Here is a 23,583-nt window from a genome sequence, read left to right as displayed (position 1 = left end):
AATGGGTGAAAATGTCATATTGGCTCTCGACATCGCAGGAGCATTTGATAACGTCAGTCACGAAGCAATCCTTACAGGCCTAGACGACCTGGACTGCGGACGCAGAGTCTACGGGTACGTTAAAGCCTTCCTGTCAGATAGAACTGCCACCATCGGCATGGGAGACCTTCGATTGAACAAAATTCACGCGCGAAACAAAGAAACACACCAAGGGTCAACCATCTCACCTATCCTCTTCAATATAGCTAAGATAGGCCTATCATGAAAATTAAAGATTGAAGGAATCAGGCACGCCAGGTATGCCAACCTAGTAAGAAACCTGGTTGTGAGCCGAATTACGTACTGCCTACCCTACCAGTGCCTCAACAAGAGCAAAATACTACAAGCGGATGCCCTGCTACGTAAAGCGTATAAGACAGCGCTCGGACTACCGCGCAGCACGTCGACAGAAAAACGCTCTGCGCTTGGATTGCAAAACACCTTCAAAGAGCACGTCCGGCACAGCATGAGTCGCAAACACTCAGGCTGCTGCAGACAGCGACTGGAAGAGCGCTCTTATAGAGACTCGGATACCGCGAGCAGATGCGAGAAATAGCGAGGACGGAAACGCTCCCTCAAAGTACCTCCCATCCCGAGAAACATGGACCCTAACTTCCACCAAAGTCGAAGAGACGCAAAGGCCAAATTGATTCAAAAAACATACGCTCCTGAAGACACAACCATGTATGAAGACGCGTCATTGAGAGGAGGACACAACAAAATTGCAGTGACCACGGTTGTCGATTCGTCTCTACGCGATGTGACCAGCGTCTCTCTGCGACACTGCACAGTAGCAGAGGCCGAGGAAGTAGCCGTCGCTCTAGCGGTTTCAGAGAGCAATAGAACCGAGAGGTCGCTAACGATTCTCACGGAGTCTCAAACAGCCTGTGGAAATTACATGAATGATAGGATAGGTCGTCACGCGCTCCGTATACTCCTCGAAGCGAGTGACATAATTGAAAATGACGACGAAAACAAGACCAGACAAAATTATGTGGTTACCCGGGCACATGGAGGCGGCAGGGAACCAAGAGGCCAACAGGATAGCTCGGACATGCACTACTTTCCGAGCATCTGACGAGCCAGCGGAACTTTTTCCAGCACCTAGGCTTGCTCTGCCATAATAGAAAACTATAGAGGCAGAAGCATGCAATATTCCCCACCGCACAGTTCTCTCGACAGAGGAAGCTGTCATTTGGAAACAATTACAGACGGGTACATACCCAAACCTACACACACTAAACAAAGTGCACCCTACCATATACGCGGACAGATGTCCGTGGTGCGATGAAACACCCACACTATATGATAGACGTGGTCCCCAAATTCCTAGCTCGAGTGCGGAGCAATGCGATACTGCTGTCCAGCGACCGCTGCGAAGACCAGCAAGGTCTGGTATAGCGAGCTCGATAGGCGGCAGTAGCCAGCCGAGCTCTGGACTGAGGACAACCGACCATTGTGTAGAAGTTGACGAGGTCGACGGAGAAGACACTTGTGGATGCAACAAGCAGACATCTCTGAAGATGTCCCAAACCCGCCAAATATTATGGGGCTAAATAAAGTTCTTCCTTCCTTCAACGCCGCTTGCGGCTGGGGATAGCCAGCCACCTAATTTTATCTGTTGTGGGCCGTCATTGCACCCGCCACCGCTTAGGTGGTATACACGGCTGTTGCAGCGCGCGTCTTTCCAACACCACCTAGACTCTTAGTCTAGGTGGTGTTGGTCTTTCTCTTCCTCCTTTCTTTCTTTCCTTCTGTATTTTCTCTCTTCCGTCCACACGAGGCAACAGAGGTGGGCCAGTCCTCTTTCTCTCTTTCCACTTCCACTTCCATCTTCCTCCCTTCCCTTACGGCGCGGTAGCGGTGTCCACAGAAAACAAGTGAGACAGTTACCGCGCCTTTTCCTTCCTATAAATAAATCAAAATAAATAAAAAATAGTCAGTAGCAGGTCCGTGCATTTTCTTTTCCTGGTTTAAAAAACTGATTTATTTATAGGAATGGAAAGGCGTGTTAACAGTCTCACTTGTTTTCTGTGGACACCGCAACCGCGCCGTAAGGGAAGGGAGGAAGGTGGGGTGAAAGTGGAAAGAGAGAAAGAGGAGCCGTAGTGGAGGGCTACGGAGTAATTTTGACCACTTGGGGATATTTAATCGCGCTGACACATTGCCACCGAGATCTTGGCGGTGTCGGCTGACATCGCCTAGAAGTAAGAAAAAAAGTAGAGAGAGAGAGAGAAAGACGCGCTTTGCAACAGCCGTCGTCCATCCGAAGTGGTGGCGGATGTAATTATGGCCTTCAACCACTTTAGCGACCCCAGGTGCTTGAAGTTACTCCGCCGTACATACGTATCTGTTTGCTTTCTCGAAGCGTGCATTTATCGCATAAATCCGTTTACTAGCTGCATCTCCATCATCTATTGCCATTCTTTTCGTACACACCGCGAGCATTCACTGTAGCAAGGAGTCGGAATAAATTAAGTGAAAAATTCCCGGACCCGCACCACATTTTTCTTTGAGGCTCCTGTAGAAAGCAAATATAGAGCCATAATGAATGAACTGCTATTGGAACACGTGACATTCCGAATTCCTGGCGGCACTACTGATACGTCACGAAGTCTCGTTGTTACAGGCTGAATAAAGGAACTCATGTTGTTGCTGTTGTGCTTGTAGGAAGAAGGAAAGGCAAACGCACGAGTTGCTACTGGCTCTGTAGTTGAGCCACCTCCACTGCCTCATGCAGACAGGAGAGAAAATAGAGAAGACAAAAAATATTGGCAGTGGCTTAGCTTGGTTAAGCCTGGCAATTGGGAAAGCAATAGCTATGGCCACGCCTAGGTTCAGCTGGTGGTGTAGCTTGTTGAGGTGCTTGTTATTATGCTTATGGCTATGCAGCGATTCACTCTGGCCACGGCATATGGTTCAACTATTGTTTATTGCGGGGTGCTTTCTGGTTATTCTAACTAGTAGCGAGGCAAAGAGGGCCGCGGCTGCAACGATATACCTGGTTGTGGGTGAGATTAGGGCAGAATGTACAACTGCCGCTTCGGCACCGGCTGCAACGGCATTCTTTACGCCAGCAGAAATGAAAGCATCTCTGGAGACTGCGTTGGTTCCACCTGCCGCTAGGCCACCTCCTGTAGTATCCAAAGTTGCACCCCCGGCGGTAGCTGCGGCTGCAGCCCCATAATTCTTTTTAGCTTTAGGAGCATGTGTCACAACTGCAGCTCCGCGGTTGGTAGCTACTGCCTCGCGAGCCAACGGCGCCAGTTGGCGCCCCTGTTTTTGTGGCAGATGGGATGATGTCAATCCGGCTGTAGCGCTCCCTCACGGAGGGAGCGGGAGTTAGGCCGTGGTTGGTAGCTACCGCTTCGCGAGTTGACGGTGCGAGTTGGGGCCCCTGTTTTTGCGCAGCTGTGCTTGGCGGCGCGCAAAAGGTCACGCTGAAGGTTAATGGTTTCTACCGCCTCGTTAAACGAAGGGCTGAAAAGTGAAAGTAGTATTGCTTTCCCAATAAAAAACAACAGGGAGAAAAAGACGCGCGCCGCAACCACAGCCGTCATCCACCACCGAAGCAGTGGCGGGTGCAATGACGTCCTACAACAGATAATTTGGTGGCTGGCTAGCCCTCGCCGCAAGCGGCTTTGACCCACCGTCCCAGCCCCGTAGGGCCAGGAACAGCCAGCCCCCAAGGAATTACCGATGCGAACAAGAGGGAGCCGATAAAGGTAGCACGTATGCGAAGGAAGCCAATAAATATAGCGCGTCAAATTTTAGAGCAAATATTGACTAAAGTGCACTAGACGAGAGATACATTTTGCCCTCCAACAAATAGAGCATATTAATGGAGTATTGTAGCAGGCAATGTCTAATGTCGTTCTTTTAGAGCGTTTCTTGTTGCGATAGCATGGCAAATGTCGGCCTTCATTATGCTGGTTCTTGTCATCTGATCGCAACTGCCCACTGTGGCCGCGCGTCATTTGTAGCTGCGTGATTGTCTTCGGGTGTCTGGTGGCTTAGTCACACGCATAGCATGTACGTGCATATACCTGCGCCAACCCATAGGAATCATTTGGTGCTTCCTGCACCGATAACTAGCGCAATTGCAATGCATGATATAATTTGATAATAAAAGAAATGCGTTTAAATGTGAAACCAAGGTGAAGAGTCTACGTAGCGTGTTTTATGGCGTCGCGACTGCTATTTGGGTGCTTACAGCCTCGGTGAAACAAACGCATAAAGGCTGCTTATATCACAGCTGAACTCTTCCTTGCTATTCGTTTCGTATATATGGAGACAGAACTTTGAACACAAATGAGTCCCTGCAGCGGCTTGATGTAGTCGCAGCAGGGATTAGGCCTCAAGTTGTTCAGATGTGTTTGCAATCACAGAAAACTATTGTATACGAGAACAATTTCACTGTTGTCTTCTATTTGCATTTTCAATTTATAGTGCTTTGAATGTTCATATCATTATGTATATTTAGAAGGCGAAAAATGTTAATTTCAGCACGCATCAAATCTGTTCTTAATTTACACGTGAGGCACTTCTCGGGAAGACATGGTTGCAATAAGTGCTTATTCGTGTTCCGTCCTTGACATGCAACTTCTTCGAGGGTACTGAAAAGATTGCGCACTGTTGCGTCATTTAGAAAGGCAGTATTATCTCTAGAATTCCGAGTAACCAGCAGTAATTAGTAACTGTTTCGCACTTCTCACGGTATATACCATAAATTATTCCTTTTTAGAGTACGACGTTATCATAAATCTTCATATATATATTCTGATTAGGCTTAACAGCATATAGAAGTTAATAATAAAGGAGTGACAATTTTGTTATGATCTTGTTTCCTTCGAACGCCTGTTCATTTGAGAAAAGCATATGAGTGCAAAGAAAAGTAGCACACCATCGTGTCACCGTGCAGAGCATTCTAGTGCTCTCTTTTCCTGACATTTATTCGAAAGTTTCTTGGTAGGGATTATGTGAAAAAATATGTGCACTTTATGCAACTAAATATATATTACTATAATAAACGCAATGTCTGAAAATGCCGTTAGGACTTTCTAACCAGAAGGGGCGTCACAAATAAGATCAGTTCAACACGCCGCTAAATCAAATCAATCTCCGAGGCTCTTCATCCCCATCACGGCTGCTGGCGGCTTTTACAATTATAGCGTTACAGCACGTACACACTGAAGCCCACAGGTTGTTAAAGTAATTACTTACCACATTACTAACAAGTAACTAACTAAGCACATTGAAGTCAATAAAGGTTGAAAATCACATTAAATCAATTTTCGTTCAGTCAATCAAAAATAAATTTTTCATAAAGACTGCTGCACTCAAAATTGAACTGTGGTTATTTTATAGGAAGCCGAGCGCAATAAATCTGCCACCTAAATGTTTTTTTCTCGCTTTATCGAAGAGCTCCCAAATTTCCGGCCGCTTAAAGGCACTTTTCTAATACCACAGATGTAGAGACTTTCAGCGACCACTTCATACTTTACAGTGCAGAGTATGTACACATGATATACAATAACGCGCAATATAAATGTAAGTAATTATCTCTAATATAGATAATAGGCCAATGCATACAAGTATTCTTGGTAAAACTATTTATGACCTATGCTTAGCTATAACGCGTAAAGCCCACAGACGATTGGAATCGAACTACTTCTTCTAGTCACCTAGCTTTTGTTAATTAAACGGCATAGATGTTTCAGGTTTCCACCTAATTCGATCGCTGTGCTCCCTTCTAGAAAAGTAACCGTGCTCTGAGCAACGTGAGTTGCACGTTGCAAGCGCATCTCGAATAGTCGAAACACTCCATGTGCTACTCTTAAGAAATAAGCACAGCGCGAAGCAACAGGACACAGGAAGAAGACACATACAAGAAGGGACTGCCGCAAGGAACACAGCGCGAAGAGGACACAGGAAGAAAACACATACGATACTGGACTCGCGCCAGTCCCATCTTGTATCTGTTCGTCCTGTGTCCTGTTTGCGTTACGTTTATTTTGTGAACGTTATGAACCCACTAGCCCAGACCAATATCTTAACTGAACGCTACTCTCAGCATTTAGGTTTGTCTCGAAAGAAAACGACAAAATGATATCAGGTATTCCTGAGTGACATCATCTAGAATTAAGTTTTCCTTGGCTAATGATGTTATGTTTTATTCAGCTGAACAACGGTTGAGCAAGTCAATTCTCCTTCGTCGTCTTTAATTGCAATGAATTCCGCTAATAGCCGGGAACGACAGAAGTAAAAGTTTGTATGGAATAAATGTTTTAGAGAACTTGCAAGGAGCGCTGGGAAATATTGTGGTGCTCTGGAAAAGCAGGATGCATTTGGTATTGGCAGCAATCTCTCGACAATCAAATCCTGCTTGGCATAAATATTTAATGCAGGCCATTTTGAATGAACATTTGCTGCTGCAAATTAGCTGGTCACTATATTTTCATGTTCAAGCCGCGAATGGCGAATTTCGTTTGGACTTGCTATATATGATTCTATTATGATAAAGCTGGAGACAGCAAATATTTGAATGCATTTCAGACAATATCAATCGTAAAATGTATAATAAAAGACAGTGCAATAAAAAGATAGTATGATGGCATAAGCAATTCTTTTGAGTGCCGAAATTTAACTCCGAAGTCTTTTGAGTGAGCGGGAAACAAGTGTACCATGAAAGCCTTTGATTTTTTTTTAGCCCTCTAGAACTCTAAGCACTGGGCTGTTCTAAGCACTGGGCTGTTCTAAGCTAGAGGTCTAAGCACTGGGCTGTTCTAGAACTCTGAGGTCTAAGCACTGGGCTGTTCTACGAAGTGTTTCTAGAGCCATGGGGCTTATAAACCCGTACGTATGTTCTTCGGTGATTTTTATTTTAGCCACCAGCATCTGTGCTAATAATAAGCTCAACGTCCACCTCGCACGTGCCAGGTAAGTCAAGCACTCGTGCGAGAGCTTGGTTTAGAATTAGACATATGTGGACCAATATAGGTTTATCAATTACCATAACACGGTCCTGTCCAGTCGGAAAAAACTACGGAACATTTTCTGATGTTACGAGAGAATTTCTGTGCGGTTTTTGCGGGAAACCTGTTGTGACAACAGAACATTCTGAAGTAACATCAAAAATATTTGTAGTTACAACAGAAAAGTGCTACAGAACTACAGACAACAGAAATATACTACAGAAAAACTACAGAACTAAAGAAAAGTAGTACAAAACTACAGAAAAATCTGATGGTTACGACCGAACTACAGGATATTTGGTCGTATTTTTGACACAGTTCTGTTGTTTTTTTCGACTGGGGATTCACGACAGATATGTTTTCACAACCTTCATCTGTTCATCAATAATATTCTTATTATATCCCGAAAATAAGAAGCCTGCTTTCACTAGAAACACATTGAAGAGTTTTCAGACATGGATGGGATGGAAAAACATTTATTCTCATCGGCTTTAGCAGGTTCGGGTTCAGTTTAATTGTTGGCCGCGCCAGATGGCCGGCAGTTGCTGAGAGAATAAATGTGGGGAGGAAGGGATGTGGTGACTGAATTCTCAGGAGAGATAGGCGCGAGCTTTTCCCTTAGTGTGTGAAATACATTTTCCGCGTGTGCACAAGTAATCTTCGTTTACAGCTTCAGGGAGGTTTAATTAAAATCAGTGGTGTTTATAATAATAAATAAACCACTTTGGGTTTATTTTGGTAAACCACGGCACGCATCAGTTGTATTAGCAGAATACATTGCTGGTCAAGTTCGGTCATGACCAAGGGGAGGTATGTTGCTCACTTGAGACGAAACGATTCGAAGGGCCAAAACTGTGAGGGATAATTAATCTCCGCCTTTATGAGTATGAAGCGACAGCGTAGGCTTCCAGCCGCCATCAAAAGCACCGATTTAACCCAGCCGCATTAACATACCGGCGTGGCTTAGCGTAATGTAAAGGCCAGAGTTTTGGCAGGCTCATACTTTCATTACCATTCCACGTGAAAGGAGAGGACCGAGTTGGTGGCTACTGCCAAAGGTCATTTGAGGCTACCCTACGTATAGACAGTCGCGACTATGTAATCTGCCACCTACCGCCTACTAGCGGCGTGCTCCTTTTTCTTCGCTCCCTACAAGGCCGACGCCGAAGCCGGATTTGCGGTGAACGGGGCCTTTAATGCAAAATGTTTCGCTCTTCCCTTTGTGTTTACTTTCGACGGTGTCTTTTTTGCACCATGCTTTCTCTACACAGGTCGGAGTTTCCCGTTCGATCTATCGCCGAAAGGAAAAATATCTTCTTGCTATCCTCAGTTACATAGTGGTCTTAATTAAAATCCCTATAATAAATTAACTCTTGGAAAGAGATCTAACGTTTAATAAGCAGGTTATTGCATACATAAAAGAGTAGCAGTAATGTGATATGCGAAATAGCATTCCCAGCGAAATCTTTAAATTGTAAGCTAACGGAGATTTAAAATGCACAAATTATGTACCATTCTATGTTCTTACATGCCATTTATCGCCATAAGCTTCCCGCATTTAAAGTTACAATGACCAAAAATAGGTGTCATACGTTACCATGCGTAAATGGCAAAGGCCACACAGTTCTTACGCAATGGGCATCCACTGAAAATATCGTGAAACTCAGGACAGCATTTACATTCCGCTCAATAATAGTAGCCACCACTTTCTGAACTGCATGTTTTTTAACTTTTTGCCTCTGTAGCAGTCACTTTCTTACTGATTTTTTATTAAAAAAATGGCAATGGTGGGTGATTCGGGCAGAGCTATTACGGCCTCTCTTGCGGTCTCGTCACGAAGAGAAGACACACATTTTTATTAATTTGCAAGTTTCGGTGCCTAGCTGGATCAACACAAAGAATGATGTGCTAAAATTCTTAAGATCCCGATTGAAATTGATTTAACATTTGTTCCCCATTTGTCTTCATTATGAGCTACATTTACTTATTCCTTGGAACGTTTTGCTATGTACTTATAGAGAAGTCTAAACTAAAGGTGTACCTTTCTGAACACATGACGGAAATAAAGCTTACGTAGTCCGAACATAGGTATCAATTTTTCGCTGCACTGAAAATTGCTATCATAACTTTAAAGAAAGTTTGCTTCCTCTTTTTGTACTCTATTTTAATGGCGCCGAGAAAAGATATTATATTTTTATTCGTCATTTCCATTGACAAGCGATGATATAGTACTTCGCCCATGCTCGCTTGATATCAACGTAGGCTTTAACGATACCTGAGAAATTACCATGGGTGTCGCGAAATCTCTTTTTACTTTTCCTTTATGCCGTACATTGGAAACGATTTTCGTTCCGCTAGATCAGAGCGAAAAATGCTGCTAGCCATGCCCCCTAAAGATATCCGTATGAACTTCTGCAACATCCTGAATACGAAAAGTAACAGTGGAGAAACAAATCTGGAAAAAAACGTCCCAGAGCTCCACATTAGTTATAGGAGAGGCCCGATAGGGTTTTGAAATAGATTCGACAGCCTGTGGTTTCCTAACGGGAATTGAGATCGTACAGCGAAAGCAATACATCTCTGTCGTTTCCGTCCAAACGCAGCAGCCATATCCGAAATTGCCAGCGACGCGACGCCGCAGCCGCAGTTAATATTACTAAGATTAAATCTCAAACGTTTTGAGGCGGTATATATTCTCTTGGCAAATGTCATTTCTTCGCCCATATTCTGCAGCATGCCTATCTTTTGCCCTGGCGAAAGATACATGAAGACAAAGGTCCGAATATCTTTACAAATAACTTTATATTTCCTGAAACCTGTGTGATATAGAGATTTTATTCGCAATATGTATACTCCGTAAATAAGCTAAAGAAGAAAGAAATTGTTCTCTAGGAAATAAAAATCATATGTTTGCGGTACAAACAAATAGCACGAACGATATCCCCCCATTGTTTTTCTGCTCTTTCTGTTCACTGCCAAAATACATTGTGCATCTTCCTTTCGAAAACGTTTATACTAAGAATATATATGCTCTTCTTTCATGCATCCTCAATTAGCTTTAAATATGTTTCTACTCCGGGAGCATGAATGAAATGCAGAACGACCACGCTACATTGCAATATTATCCTACACAATAACGTCGCCTCGGTCATAGCCTCATTTTGAGGAGTGACGCACACTAAGGTATGGATTCATTCGCTTGTCTCAGAAATGCTGCGGCTAGGAGCGCCAACTGTGCCGGATGTACGTGCATGGAGGGAGAGTCTTATTGCGAGATGCCAGGCAGTTCGTGTGAGTGCTACGGTGGAGCGGTATACTACAAGATGAGCGTATTCTGCCCCGTTAATGTGAGCGACTGCGCCATTGGAAAAGGGTGAGATTTTATTCGTCAGATTGTTTGAAAACTCTTTCAATTGTCACACAATACAAAAATAGCTTCACATGTTGGGTCGTTGTGATAGCCACACACACTCCCTGTGATCTTGCTTTCCGTGAAGCCTGCTTAGCATGGGAAAGCGTAGATGTATTGAATACGTACGTAAATAATGTTTATGTGTATGTTGTGGTCAAGCGACCTGCTTGGCACAAAAGGCGAAAAAAGAAATGTAAACAAAATTATGTGTACAATTACTCGTTTCGGGGCTGGGGAGGGTTGTGTATATCTTTACAGTTGCCCACAATAAAGTTCCGCATTGTGCTAAGTATTGCCACTTTATTTAGAATCGCTTCAGTTGTGAATTATAATTTTTGTAAAGATTGGAAAAATACCTAGGCGTATTCGACTTAATGCCACCTATTCTCATTGCTATTAGCGGAGAAACCATTTTGTTGCGCGTTATCTTTAACACAACCAACTATGTTCAATTGCACAGACATTGTACTCCGCCACGTATTAGGCAATATTGTAGGTGTCATGCAAGGCCAGAAATGCTATCGTTTGTACCGTAATAATGCAATCTCCACGACACTGTATGTGTAAATAAATAGAAAAGGAACACTCAGAACGAAGTGTTGTATAAATATACAAGTCGCGTCAGGATATTTAGATCTGCAGACGCGAATGTTACCAATAAATTTATATAAGTCAACGTTGTGGTAAAGCGCCAGAAATTCATCAAGTTATTTTACACTGAGTGCGCTAAAACTTGAAGAATTTCGACGAAGCCACACACAAAAGACCTGTGAGTTCTATGCAGGGCGCTTGTAATACAAAATAATGTGCCTTAGGTGGTACAGAATACTCGGTTAAAGTGTTTGTGGCTTACGCGCAATATGTCATGCGTACCACCTGCACTTACGGCTGCCAGCATGCGGCGGATCGGTAACAGAGAGGATCGGGCGGAATATGTGTGAGCTCTGGACCTGCAGCTTCACCTGGTTGCCAAGCCGCTTGCTCAGAGTGCCTTAGTCCTGTCCTTGTCTGCTGCCTTCTCTGTCGGACGACAATACATATGTTACGATCTCACGGTTGTTAGAACGAAATATTCTATAAACCTGATCTTATCGAAAGCTGAGAAGAGAATAATATTTAAAGGTGTTTTGGGGGCTAAAATAGTAGCAGTATACTTCCAAGTCTTTTTTCAAAGCCCGCTTGCGAAATCCACTGCATGCAGTCAGCTAATCAGTGTTTATCAGAATAAGATATTGTATGTGTGTGCACGAAGACAAATTTATTTCTCAGCATAGCCGCTTGAGTATACTGTGCTGTGTGTTATTAAAATTAAAAACAAAGTGATTTCCGAAAAAGTCGCATAGCTGGTGCAATGGAGTTTAGTGGGGTACTTAAAATTGAGTACTATAGTTGAGACTTAGGTCTAAACAACTTTAAGGGTGAACTCTCGTTACCGAATTTGTGGATATCGATTACTATTCTGATCATGTACTTAGCAGGTCTGCTACCAATGCTGAAGGAGGGTTGAAAATGTAGTATTTGCAAAGTGCGTTTATGAACCTTTAAAACTGCTAATAAATAAAGGGAATATATGGCTGGATAAAGCATTGAACCTATAGATTCCTTAATGCCAGAAGGTTTGTAATGCCGGAATTCATAAGTTGATAGTTGAAATCCAGCATTTCAAGAAAAACGTCTATTATACACTAAGCCATGTCCTACAGAATGTAAAATTTAATATTTTAGTGCAGTCTGCAACGGAGATTTCGAGCCCGTTGGAGTTCACTTAGTTATTAGTATCAATTTCCTTTTTACTGCCAACTCTCCAAAACATTTAGAGCTTGTGGGGAAAGTATTATGAACGATGTAGCAAAAAAACGTATCTTTGTCAGCTCCGTTTCACTGACATATCTATCAGTAGCTTTGAAGTAGGCCTTGGTCTCTGCTAAGAAGCATAAATTTTAAGAATTGGTAAAAATGGTTTTAATTTCGCCTTGAAACCTTTTGAACTTCGGCCTGTACCTCAGGTATCTAGGGTGCAAATAGGTTGTTGGTGACAAAATAGAACCATCTATTGAATAAATAACCTGAGCAAAGAAGAGAATATTAGTTAGGAGGAACGGTATCAAAGTTAAAACGACGTAAAATAAGTGAACACAATTGGCAACCTTCCCGATCGTGTCCTGAAAACGGGTCTTCACATAGTCAACGGCTTGTTAAAACATTTGCTGCGCTGATGGAACAATTGTGCAAATGTCAGATGAAAACAATAATTGGTCGCTAAATTGCGGGCAAGTATGTGAATAGTTCCCCTTCATGGATCACTGCCTTGTCGTGGCGGAGGGTCTTGCGAAACTCGATGAAGTCGTGAGCTCTGCTGTGTAGGGCCAGCCAAGATAGACGGGTCACGGCAGAGAGTACTGACAAATTGTGAGTCACTGGAGAAGGTAGTGGCAACCCACTCCAGTATTTCCTGCCAAGAAAACCCTATGACCAGTCACAATAGCATTAACGATATGGCGCCGGAAGATGAGCCCCTCAGGTTCGAAGGCGTCCCACATGTTACTGGGGATGAACAAAGGGCGATTCCTAGTAGCTCCAGGACGAATAAAGCGGCTGGGCTAAAGCCAAAAGGACGCTCAGTTGTGGATGTGTCGGGAAGCGACCGGAAAGTCCAATGTTGCAAGGAGATATATCACATACCAACATGGAATGTAAGATCCATGACGCAAGGTAAACTGGATGTCGTCAAGCGAGAAATGGACAGATTCAACATTGATATCTTGGGTATCAGTGTCTGCATGTCAGGGCCCTTTTCTGTGTGAATTCCTCGTCGTCGTCAGTTACGATCAATACGCTCGTGTCGCTCTTAGTTGCATCAACGGGCCGCGCAAGGTACCTCGCATTCTGCCTACGAAAGGATCTTGCACCACCGGACGTGAGTGCCTTGCTTGGTTTTTTGAGACCGCCAATAGGGCTACTCAGGCGTGTTTGCAGGTGCTTGAAATCTGAACTTTGGCGGCAGGTGCGACGCTGTCAAGACACGTTACGAGTTCTGTGTTTTGCCTTGGATCCAGGTAGCGCTTGTCCCATGTCCCTCCTTTTCTCTCGTGTGCGTGTGTGTTTTTTGCGCTAAGAATGCCGTCAGCGAGCTCCAGAGGACCGGAATGGGAGAATTTAACTCCGGCGACCATTACGCCTTTTATTGTGGGCACGAATCCAAGAGAAGGAATGGGGTCGCTCTCATAGTAAACAGAAGAATGGGCAAAACAGTGCTAGGGTACAACCCCAAAAACGACCGAATGATTTCAATTCGGATCCAAGGTTACCCTTCCATCATAACAGTTATCCAAGTCTATGCACCAACCACTACTGCTGAATAAGCTGATGTTGAGAGATTTTATGCAGACCTGCAGTGCCTTTTAGACCACACTGCATCATCAGACGTCGTATTTCTCATAGGAGACTGGAAAGCTAAAGTCGGGAGTGAATAAATATCCGCCATTACAGGCAAGTTCGGCCTTGGTGAGCTAAATAAAGCTGGGCAGAGGCTAGTATAGTTTTGTCAAGAAAACCACCTGACCATAGCGAATACTCATTTTCAACAGCACATTAAGAGCCGCCTGTACACATGAACTTCACCGGACGGTCTGTGCAGGAAGCAGATCGATTATATTCTTTGCCGGCAGAGATGGAGAAGCTCTATACAAGCAGTAAAAACAAGGCCTGGGACTGATTGTGGCACCGATTATCAGCTCCTTGCCAAAATTAAGCTTCGATTGAGGAAAACGCAGAGAACTAGAAGGCCTTTAAGGTATGATGCTGTGGAAGTGAGGAATCGATTTCAAGAATTAGATATAGAAGACAGAGAGCCTGAAGAGATGTGGACTGATGTTCGTGATATAACATAAGAAGTTGCTACTAAGGTACTTCCAAAGCAAAAGAAATGCAACAAAGTAAACTGGTTTTCTGAAGAGGCTTTGCAAATAGCTGAGGCAAGGAGGATGGCAAACGTTATGGGGGAAAGAGAAAGATACAAGGTTCTCAATGCGGATTTTCAGAAAATAGCAAGGAGAAGTAAGAATGTCTTCCTGAACATACAGTGCCAAGCAGTTGAGGACAACAGCCAATTAAGGAACACAAGAGCTCCGTATAAGACAATAAAAGATATCAAAGGAAGCTTCTGTGCTAAGCTGGGCTTGAAAAAGGACAAACGAGGCAAGGACCTCACTGAAGCCTCAAAGATAAAGAAGAGGTGGCAGGAATACACAGAAGAACTGTACAAGAAGGACCCGGATGTGCAAACCCAACATAAGACGGTTGTGATTACTGATCTCGAGCCGGGCATCCTGAATAGTGAAGTTGAATGGGCCTTAGCCAGCCTTGCTAAGAACAAAGCTAGCGGAATTGATGGCATTCCAGCTCAGTTGCTTGAAAACCTCAATCATGACACTGTTAACATTCTGCGTACATTATGTCAGAAGATTTGGACAACCCTGCAGTGGTCACAGGATTGGAGGAGGTCAGTTTACATCCCCATTCCAAAGAAAGGCAGTGCCAAAGATTGTTCCAACTACTGCACGATCACACTTATTTCCCATGCTCGCAAGGTGATGTTGAAAATCCTCCAAGGTAGGCTGCAGCACTATGTGGATCGGGAGCTTCCGGACGTGCAAGCTGGATTTCGCAAGGGCAGATGAACTAGAGACCAAATTACCAACCTTCTCTGGATCATGGAAAAAGCAAGAGCGTTCCAGAAACCCGTCTACTTTTGTTTTATGGATTATGCGAAATCGTTGGACTGCGTAGATCAGAGCAGATTGTGGCAAGCTCTCCAAGAGATGGGAGTTACAATTCACCTCATCTGACTCCTCAGGAACCTGTATGAAGAGCACGAGGCCACAGTCAGAACTGGGCATGGTCTTACTGATTGGTTTCCGATTGAGAAAGGAGTCAGACAAGGCTCCATACAGTCACCCTGCCTATTTAACATATATGCTGAGTGTATCATGAGGAAGGCCGGTCTGGACGAGTCTTTAGCTGGAGTGAAGATTGCTAGAAAACGTATGAACAACCTTAGATATGCGGAGGATACCACTTTAATGGCAGAAAGTGAAGTGGAACTCAAGAGACTTCTGATGCGCATACAAGAAGAGAGTGAGAAGTTCGGGTTTAAAGTTAATATTAAAAAGACAATATCTTGGCGTCTTGCTCTAAGAAGTCCTGGAGCATCAAGGGACAAGAAGTGGAAACTGTGACAGATTTTATCTGCTTGGGCTCCAAGATTACCCCGGAAGGAGATTGCAGCCATGAAATTAAAAGACGCCTGCTTCTGGGAAAGAGAGCCATGGTTAGCCTTGACCGCCTAGTAAAGAGCACAGACATTAGCCTGTCAACCAAGATCCGCATAACTCCTGCAATGGTCTTTCCAGTTGTGATGTATGGATGCGAGAGTTGGACTGTGAAGAAGGCTGACCGCCGAAGAATTGACGCGTTTGAATTGTGGTGCTGGCGGAGACTCTTGAGAGTTCCTTAGAGTGCCAGAAGATCAAATCAGTCGATATTGTTGACCATAAACCCTGACTGCTCACTGGAGGTCAAATTTTAAAGTTAAATGCTCAGCTACTTTGGTCATCTGACGTGAAGAGAGGAGACGCTGTAGAAAGAGTTGATGTTGGGAAAGGTTAAGGGTCGCCTGAGAAGGGGTAGGCAGCGAACGCGATGGTTAGATGGCATCCTCGAGGCGCTGCAGATGAAGTTATGTGATGTTAGGAAGATAGTGAGAGACCGGAAAGCGTGGCGTGACATGGTCCATGGGGTAACGAAGTGTCGGTCATGACTGAACGACTGAACTGAACTGGATGTGAATACTGAGGCAATATCGAGCTATTGAGCCTATTAGTAACTGATATCTACCGGGTGTTTCCGGTGCTCGTAAAACCTTCATTATGGTGTGATGCTAGATGAAAAAAGGCAAGGTGAAACAAAGGTGCGATAAGTTAGCGGTTAGCTTAGAGTGTCATTGTGAAACTAACGTTTTCCAGTTGTGGGGCGTATTTTACTGACCTTGATATGCTACTCTGCAAGCTGAAGGAAATTGGAGTTAAATATTGAAATATGTTGTGAAGACTAACCAGTTCGATATATTCCTCAGCATTCTGATGACTTAATAAAAGGATAAGACAATTTTTTTCAAACGTCAATTACAAACCAGCTTAAGTGTATGCGTCAATCTTGGTCAAGAAGAGGCAAAGCACGTGTCATAGATAAGGCTTTCTGCTATTAGCATTGAAAGTGCACCTAATGCACACCGTATGTACAAGGAGAAAGCAATATGCAACGCTTGCGAAAAAAACGATGATCAAGAGGACGGGAACCATGCAAATCAATGCCAGTATTCATATTCATGATCTTGGAATATAGGAATAAACTACATCAAAGCAACACAAAACGAACGTGAGTAACCTAGTAATCTACACAAAAAGTAATAGATCTTTATTTCTACCTTCTCCAGACTATAACTTGTTCAGTAATTGTTTACGAAATAAGCCTCTATGGTAACTTTACACCTACGCCATTTCAGGGGGAAAGTGAACTATTGTTATTGAAGGAGAATACATTTAAACATTATATCGCTCCTTTTAATGCAAGAATTTTGTTTATCTTTCTCTTTCTAAAATCTGTTCCGAATCAGGGGACAGTCTCCTCCTGATCCTTCTTGTTTGCAGTGCGGGTGTTGGGAGGGCAACTGCGTGTCTGGAAAATGCCACTGCAAGGAAGGTGTTTTGTATAGCACAGACAATAACGATGTATGCATTAAGGACTACACGGAGTGCATCTTCGACGAATCAGGAAGGTGGGTAAATGTTTGTAGAAGTTCGGCATATTATCAGAAAATATCCCAGCTTTAAAAAAGAGAAAAGGTTATCAGATAACATTGTCATTACGGGACCCTTAAACGGCACTTGCGGTAATACTCTAATGAACTAAGTACTTAGAAGTTATGTTTGTGAGTGTTCGAGGTAAATTTAATTCGGTTCCTACGAGATTTAAAGTTAAATAATGTTTAAAAATTGCAACTGAAAAGCAGACGTAAAAATTAGAGACAGATCCCCGGGAACAAACTTACCCGAAAATGTCATAGGGGATTGTGGGGTGCGAACATTCACTGGGCGCACCAAAATGTCGCGGGCGTGGCGAGGCGTGCTCAATGGCCATTAACGACTTGTTCTCTTATTCTTGCGCGCCGACACGCGCTGATTTGAAAAGAAAGAGAAAGTCGATCACGGATATATTCAAAGCTTATGAAGTGAGCTTAAACATATGTGCATTGCGGAATTGACTGACTGGATACATAGGACCAGCGAGCGTTTCTTTTTGGCAAATTGTTTTTCACGGGCTCTTTAATTTCACAATTGGAGGATCGCTGACCATTTAGAACTACACTAGTGAGTATGAGGTGACCAGTTTACTACCGCAGAGAAATCGTTTCAAGTTGTCATCGTTGCCTGTTCTTCGGTCGTGTCCTCCGCGCCTATCCACAGCACGAGCATAGCAACTAGTACAATAGCATAGCAACTAGTACAGCAGCTACTAGTATTCCCTGATGAGAAAGTATACACCAGTTGTCTTTGCCAGTAATCTTGAATAATCTGGTGGCTTCAAAGACAACTCGAAATCAGTTTTAGTACAATTTAATGGAGCATGCACACGAAGAATAAATGTTAGGTATTTAGTCAGAAGTTCCGCCTTCTAGAGAGCTAGTGCGCGTGCAATAATATCGCCCGACGAGAGACAGGCCCACTCACTTTTAAGAACACCGGTTTAATCCGGATAAACGGGAAAGCAGCCAGAAAAGAAACAACCCTGGGAGCAAATGCGCTGGAAAACCTGCGGTTGAGTGTTGCGACAACGTAATACCAAGAAATAAAAAGAAAGGATTGTGAGGGCTTTAACGCGGCAAAAGAAAACACACTACAGCGCGAATAGGTTTCCGAGTGGTATAACAAACACTGCCTGTCGCATGGCAGCAACTCTAGAGAGGCTTAACCTCAAGCTTAAGCCTCTACTAGAGGCTTAACTCTAGTAGAGGCTTAACCTGTCTCCGGAGGCATCGCTTCTGTCTCCGTCCGGGTTTATTCTCCGCTCCATACTCCGTGTATACTATAGTTCACTGATTAAAGGAACATTCCGCAATGTAGCTGCTGCACTCTGCGGAGTGCCCCTCTCAATAGACGGCAACCATTCGAGAAACCAGCCACCTGCGAAGTGAGGGCGAAAGTTAGGCTCAGCTTTCCGTCGTCTGCTATGATGAGTGCTCTCCGGAAGCTTGCCTTGTCGAGGTTGAATCGTTGAATAGTTTAAAGGCTAAAACGTAAAAAATATTATAAACTGCGTTGCTGCCGCAGATATGTACTAGACAATCATTTTCGTAAGATGTATTTATTGCCCGATTTTTCTGGTGCAGTTTTTCGCTCTGCAGACGTTATGAATGAGACTACTTCCCGTCCACTACCTGCTCTAAAGCTCTGACATTCTCATGTTGCTGCAGAGGGCCGATCTTAAAAAGAAAGACTAAGGAACTAATCAGGGCGCTTTCCTTGCTTTGTACTTTGATATGTCGTGATCACATTCGGCCAGTATTCATTTTATTGGAACAACATTTATCGCCCCTTACTTCGTGGTACCAGAAGACGTCCTTTATAAGTGTCGTCACCCAGAGGTCGATCATAATGAAATCAATCACTCAAAATATCTTTATAAAATTTTGTTAGTTGGCCCAAATCATCATTAGTCTAGGACCATGACGAGACCAACTAACCCTGACTGTAAATATGGCTATACATTGTTATGTATATGAATATGACGAATCATAGCCGTGATAACCGACGACTTTGACAATAGGCACACATAATTACAGTTGACCCACACCATGTTAGGACAATGCGTAATCATAATGATGACTATTAATACGACTAAATTCGATTATTAGTATGACTAGGACAAACTGTGACTGTGAATACCCATGACTATGTCTATGAATATCACCATGACCAACTATAACTACGCTGACAATAACTATGACTAACTACGACAAAGGTTTGACATAGTAATGGATAATTGGGATGCGTATTCATCTTTCGTCATTATCATAGTCATGCTTAGTACAGTATTGGTTAGCATAGTCATGCCATTTTCATACTTGGTCACTCATGGTTTGCAATAATCAAAGTAATATATAGCCACTCTTAGTCATTGTCAAGGTGAGTTGAACTTCATAGTAATAGAATTTGGCATTGTTAATCAGTTATATAAAATCTTTAGTCATATTTAGTCACAATCAAGTTTGTCAGTCTGTCATAGTCATGGTCAGATTATTTATGACAAAGCATGACTATGGCTAACCACTGTCATATTTAGCCATCGGTAGTCATATTTATAGTGACTCGTATTCATAATCGTGATCAGTCAGGGTTATTGATTGCGATAGTTTATCATTATTATAGTCGGGGTTAGGCCTAGTCAGGTAATCATTGTGATCTCTAATCATAGTCATGGTTAGTCATAGTAATAGTAATGGTTAGTGAGTTATTCAGGGTCATATACGAATTGTCGCTCACTAAAAATGAGTATGACTATGGCAAGGAATATCTATAAACAAGACTACGAAAATAAAGAATAACTATAATAATTAGTGCGTCTATGACTAACCATGATTCACATTTTATCTTTATAACTTATGAATATCTGAGTCAATAAATATTGTAGCCTGCGTTACTGACAGGTACGAAATATATATTCTGGTCACTGTTTCTGGTCACACGAAGCATGATGCAAAAACTATAGCATTAAAGGAAATACTAGCCGAGCGTGACCACCATGCTGTAAATCACAACGCCAGGAGAAGGCCCTCACGGGTTTTCTATTTCCCGTTATGTTCGCCCCACCGCAGCAAAAGAAATATGTCATGGGTTCAGAACAGAAAGTGGACTAGAAGTGAATGTCTCTTCCGTCATCTCTGTTACGCGGACTAATTACAATGAAAATGTTGATAATGGAAGAAATATATTTTGTAAAATACCCTTTTCTACATATATGCCAGTAGAATTCAGTTTATAATTTTAGCTCAACTTTTGAATTCACGATATTTCACCTCCATATGGCAAGTATCGGCAAATAGCGGTGGCACACGGCGCACGGACGACTCCGTCTTTCGCAATTATGCGAATGTGAATAGTGTTTCCAAATCTCACTGAATCTCGATGACGACATTCTGGGGAGCGCTGCAGACTGACGACAGAGTGTTCCCTTTAAGAGTGAACGATACTGTACATCTGGCTGGAACGTGGTCCTTGCAACTGCCCCTCAAAGGGTTCCCGACGTCAAACTTCCTCAAGTTTGCTTTCTACGCCCTTGACTACCCCCATTCCGCGCCGATAATAGGCTTCTCCCGCGAGTAAGGCGTTATCACGCTGCCCTGGCAACCACCAATGCATCAGTAAAAATGCACTGCCTGATTTCTAACACTTAGGAAGACTGTGGGACTATTTAAGGCAGACAAGGCTCCAAGTCATTGCGCGTTTGTGAAATAATGACAATGTTATAAAAATCAAGAAGGAGAAATATGATTTTCTTATGATACAAATCACAGGGTCCTTCACAGTATATGTAAGTGGGACATAAAAGTGAAGTATCACAATGTAGGAGCAAATACGACTTATAAAACGAAAGGTTACACAATGATTACCAGGAAATACTGAAAAGAAACCACTAAAACAGTAGGAAAACAATGGATGAATTTTGAAGGCACACTAACCAGTCGCCCTTTATATTTTAGATCTAGATTATATTTTGAAGGGAAGAAACATTACAGTACTGTGGAACTGTACAGGGTTGAGTGGTAACCGAGAAATAAAATATTTTTCTGTTAATGCTGGCCTGTTAACACAATTTATTTGCACAAAAGGTCAAATTTTTTGGATGAGTTAGAGGCGTTTCTTAAGCAGCAAACATAGATTGCCGGTACCCAGAAATGTGGCGCAACAACCACAATCACGTGAGAAGAAACACAACACAGGCGCACACTTTTCGGTAAAAGAGAATACTTTTTTAATTGCCTGTTGAAAGGCTGTGTAAAATACCTGCAAGAGTTCTTCAAAAAAACGTGTAAGAATATAACGGCTACAATAACGTCTCGCAGGCTATTAGAAACAGGCATTTGAGGACTCTAATAACAATCTACGACACGACCTATAACAACTGTATTCACCTGATGAGCGAACTGTAGAATCTGGGAATAAAACAGTCGTTGCACATTCCATTTATGTGTTCTTCATTACACGTTAGCCGATCACTGCCTAATCTTAGAATCCAAAAACGCGCCAAAAAAGCCGCGATTTAGGGGGACGTTGGGTATTGTGTGGATAGAAAATTTTATCCATACTGGCGTAGTTCTGTTCGTGCGTCGAATCGGCACAAGTGACACTGTTCTTTTCCCTTTTGTTAATTTCATACCACTGTGGTAGGTCGGAGCTAAAGTAGGTTCCTAGGCAATAAATGCGGTAGGTACACAAATTTGCCATTGCCTTGCTAATTATGGACTTTCTTTCAGGTCGCCCAAAAGCAAGCGGTTCCGGAATTGCGCGAGGTGTTATTGTTCCACTGGAGAGAGGTGGTGTTTTAAGTACGATGGCAGATGCAACTGTGACAACGGCATCCTTTATCCCATAAATGGCACTCAGTGCGTTGCGCGAAAACGGGAGTGTGAAGAGCCTAGCAGGTAAATGTTTACTACTCCGTTGTGGACAGTACCAACTTTCTGACAAATTCGACTATTCTTTTTTATCAATTATGAGGTAAAGATACTATCGCGCTCTTTGTTTCCTGTACACACCGTACTGTGAATAATTTTGTTAATGCTATGACTGGTTGAACTCTTACATCAAGGCATATAGTTTGCGCAGCGCAGTGTTAGTGAACAAAGTGGCGAAGGGCTCAGGAGTAGGAAATTTAATAGTCTACTACAATTCGACCTGCCTCAAAGAGCTTTGACAGCAAACTCAATAAACTTGCAGGCCAATCCACACGACTTCTTTTAAGCTTAAGACATGCAAATCTTCAAAGAGGACGAGTGCCTTAGCTAGGTGAACCAAAACAGAGCTTGAAATTCTTGTGGCCTATTATTTAACAGTAAGCTCCCAACATAGATATATAAGCGTGCATGTCAACTGTCCATTCATAATTCATAGGTTACCTTAAAAAATAGATACCCCAGAATGCTTACATGGATCTATCGTTTACGCATTGTGATGGGCAGCAGTCTTCGGAAATTGCAGTATTGCCAAGTAAGCGACTTTCGCGCTAAATTTATTCATTTGTTATTCCCTTCAGCGGGCTAAATTCTGTACTCTGGGAGGCATATTTTAAGAAGTGTCAGGTCGTTTTGGTTGTTTTCTGGGGTATTTTTAGGTGTTATACACATTATGCTTCAAGTGGGTTATGCGCATTAAATTATACGCTGTTAAGCGCGGATCCAGACACTGTAGCGGTCAAGACCTGGGCGAAGGTGGCTTAACTTGTAGCCAGCCAGTTCTCAAATTCACTCCCTCTTTCTCGGCGATCTGCCCAATAAATTGGAACTTCTTTACAATCTGGCCCCCAAAGAAAAGAGGAGCCATCTTGGTGACTCAACGAAACGAAAGGATAGCGGGATCGTAATAAGGCTTCAAACGGTCGACGTGAACAATCCAACGCCCACGGCGGCGAAGGTCGGTGGATGCGGCTAGCGGTTCAACTAGGTAATTGACGGGAGAAGTCTGTTGGAGCACTAGATAGGGTCCGTGGTACTTGGAAGTAAACTTGTTGGTCAGAACGGGTGGTATCGATGGGACCCAGAGCCACACTTGAGCACCGGGAAAGAACTGGTGGACAGAGTGTCTGCTGTCGCTGTGCGCTTGTTTCTGGGCTCACTCCTCCGAAGTAAGCGAGTGAGTCAATTTGCGGCATTCTTCAGCGTGCCTGGCAGCTGTTGCAAGCGATGTATGCTTAGAGATAGCAGGACGGTAGGGAAGGATGGTGTCGAGTGGAGACGAAAGTTCACACCCGTACAGCAGAAAAAATGGCGAGAACCTGGTAGTTGCTTGAACGGCGGTGCTGTAGGCATAGGTTAAAAATGGCAGA

The 23,583-nt window shown here is 43.2% G+C and overlaps 1 protein-coding gene across 2 annotated transcripts in view; it reads left to right on the top strand.

Moving 5' to 3' along the window:
• Positions 1-23,583, top strand: part of LOC146188519 (uncharacterized) — a 102,663-nt gene that overhangs the window by 63,726 nt on the left and 15,354 nt on the right. For both annotated transcript variants that reach the window (XM_084603125.1, XM_084603124.1), the window contains exons 2-4: positions 10,222-10,386; positions 17,099-17,260; positions 22,016-22,183. In XM_084603125.1, the coding sequence (XP_084459251.1) occupies positions 10,265-10,386; positions 17,099-17,260; positions 22,016-22,183 (452 nt within the window). In that variant the 5' untranslated portion in view covers positions 10,222-10,264. The remainder of the gene's footprint in view (positions 1-10,221; positions 10,387-17,098; positions 17,261-22,015; positions 22,184-23,583) is intronic.

The sequence above is a fragment of the Amblyomma maculatum genome, chromosome 5 (assembly GCF_055883805.1).
Source record: "Amblyomma maculatum isolate TAMU_Amacu chromosome 5, ASM5588380v1, whole genome shotgun sequence".
Classification (NCBI taxonomy): domain Eukaryota; kingdom Metazoa; phylum Arthropoda; class Arachnida; order Ixodida; family Ixodidae; genus Amblyomma; species Amblyomma maculatum.
The sequence above is the reverse complement of the archived record's forward strand: the minus strand, read 5'-3'. Positions and strand labels throughout refer to the sequence as shown.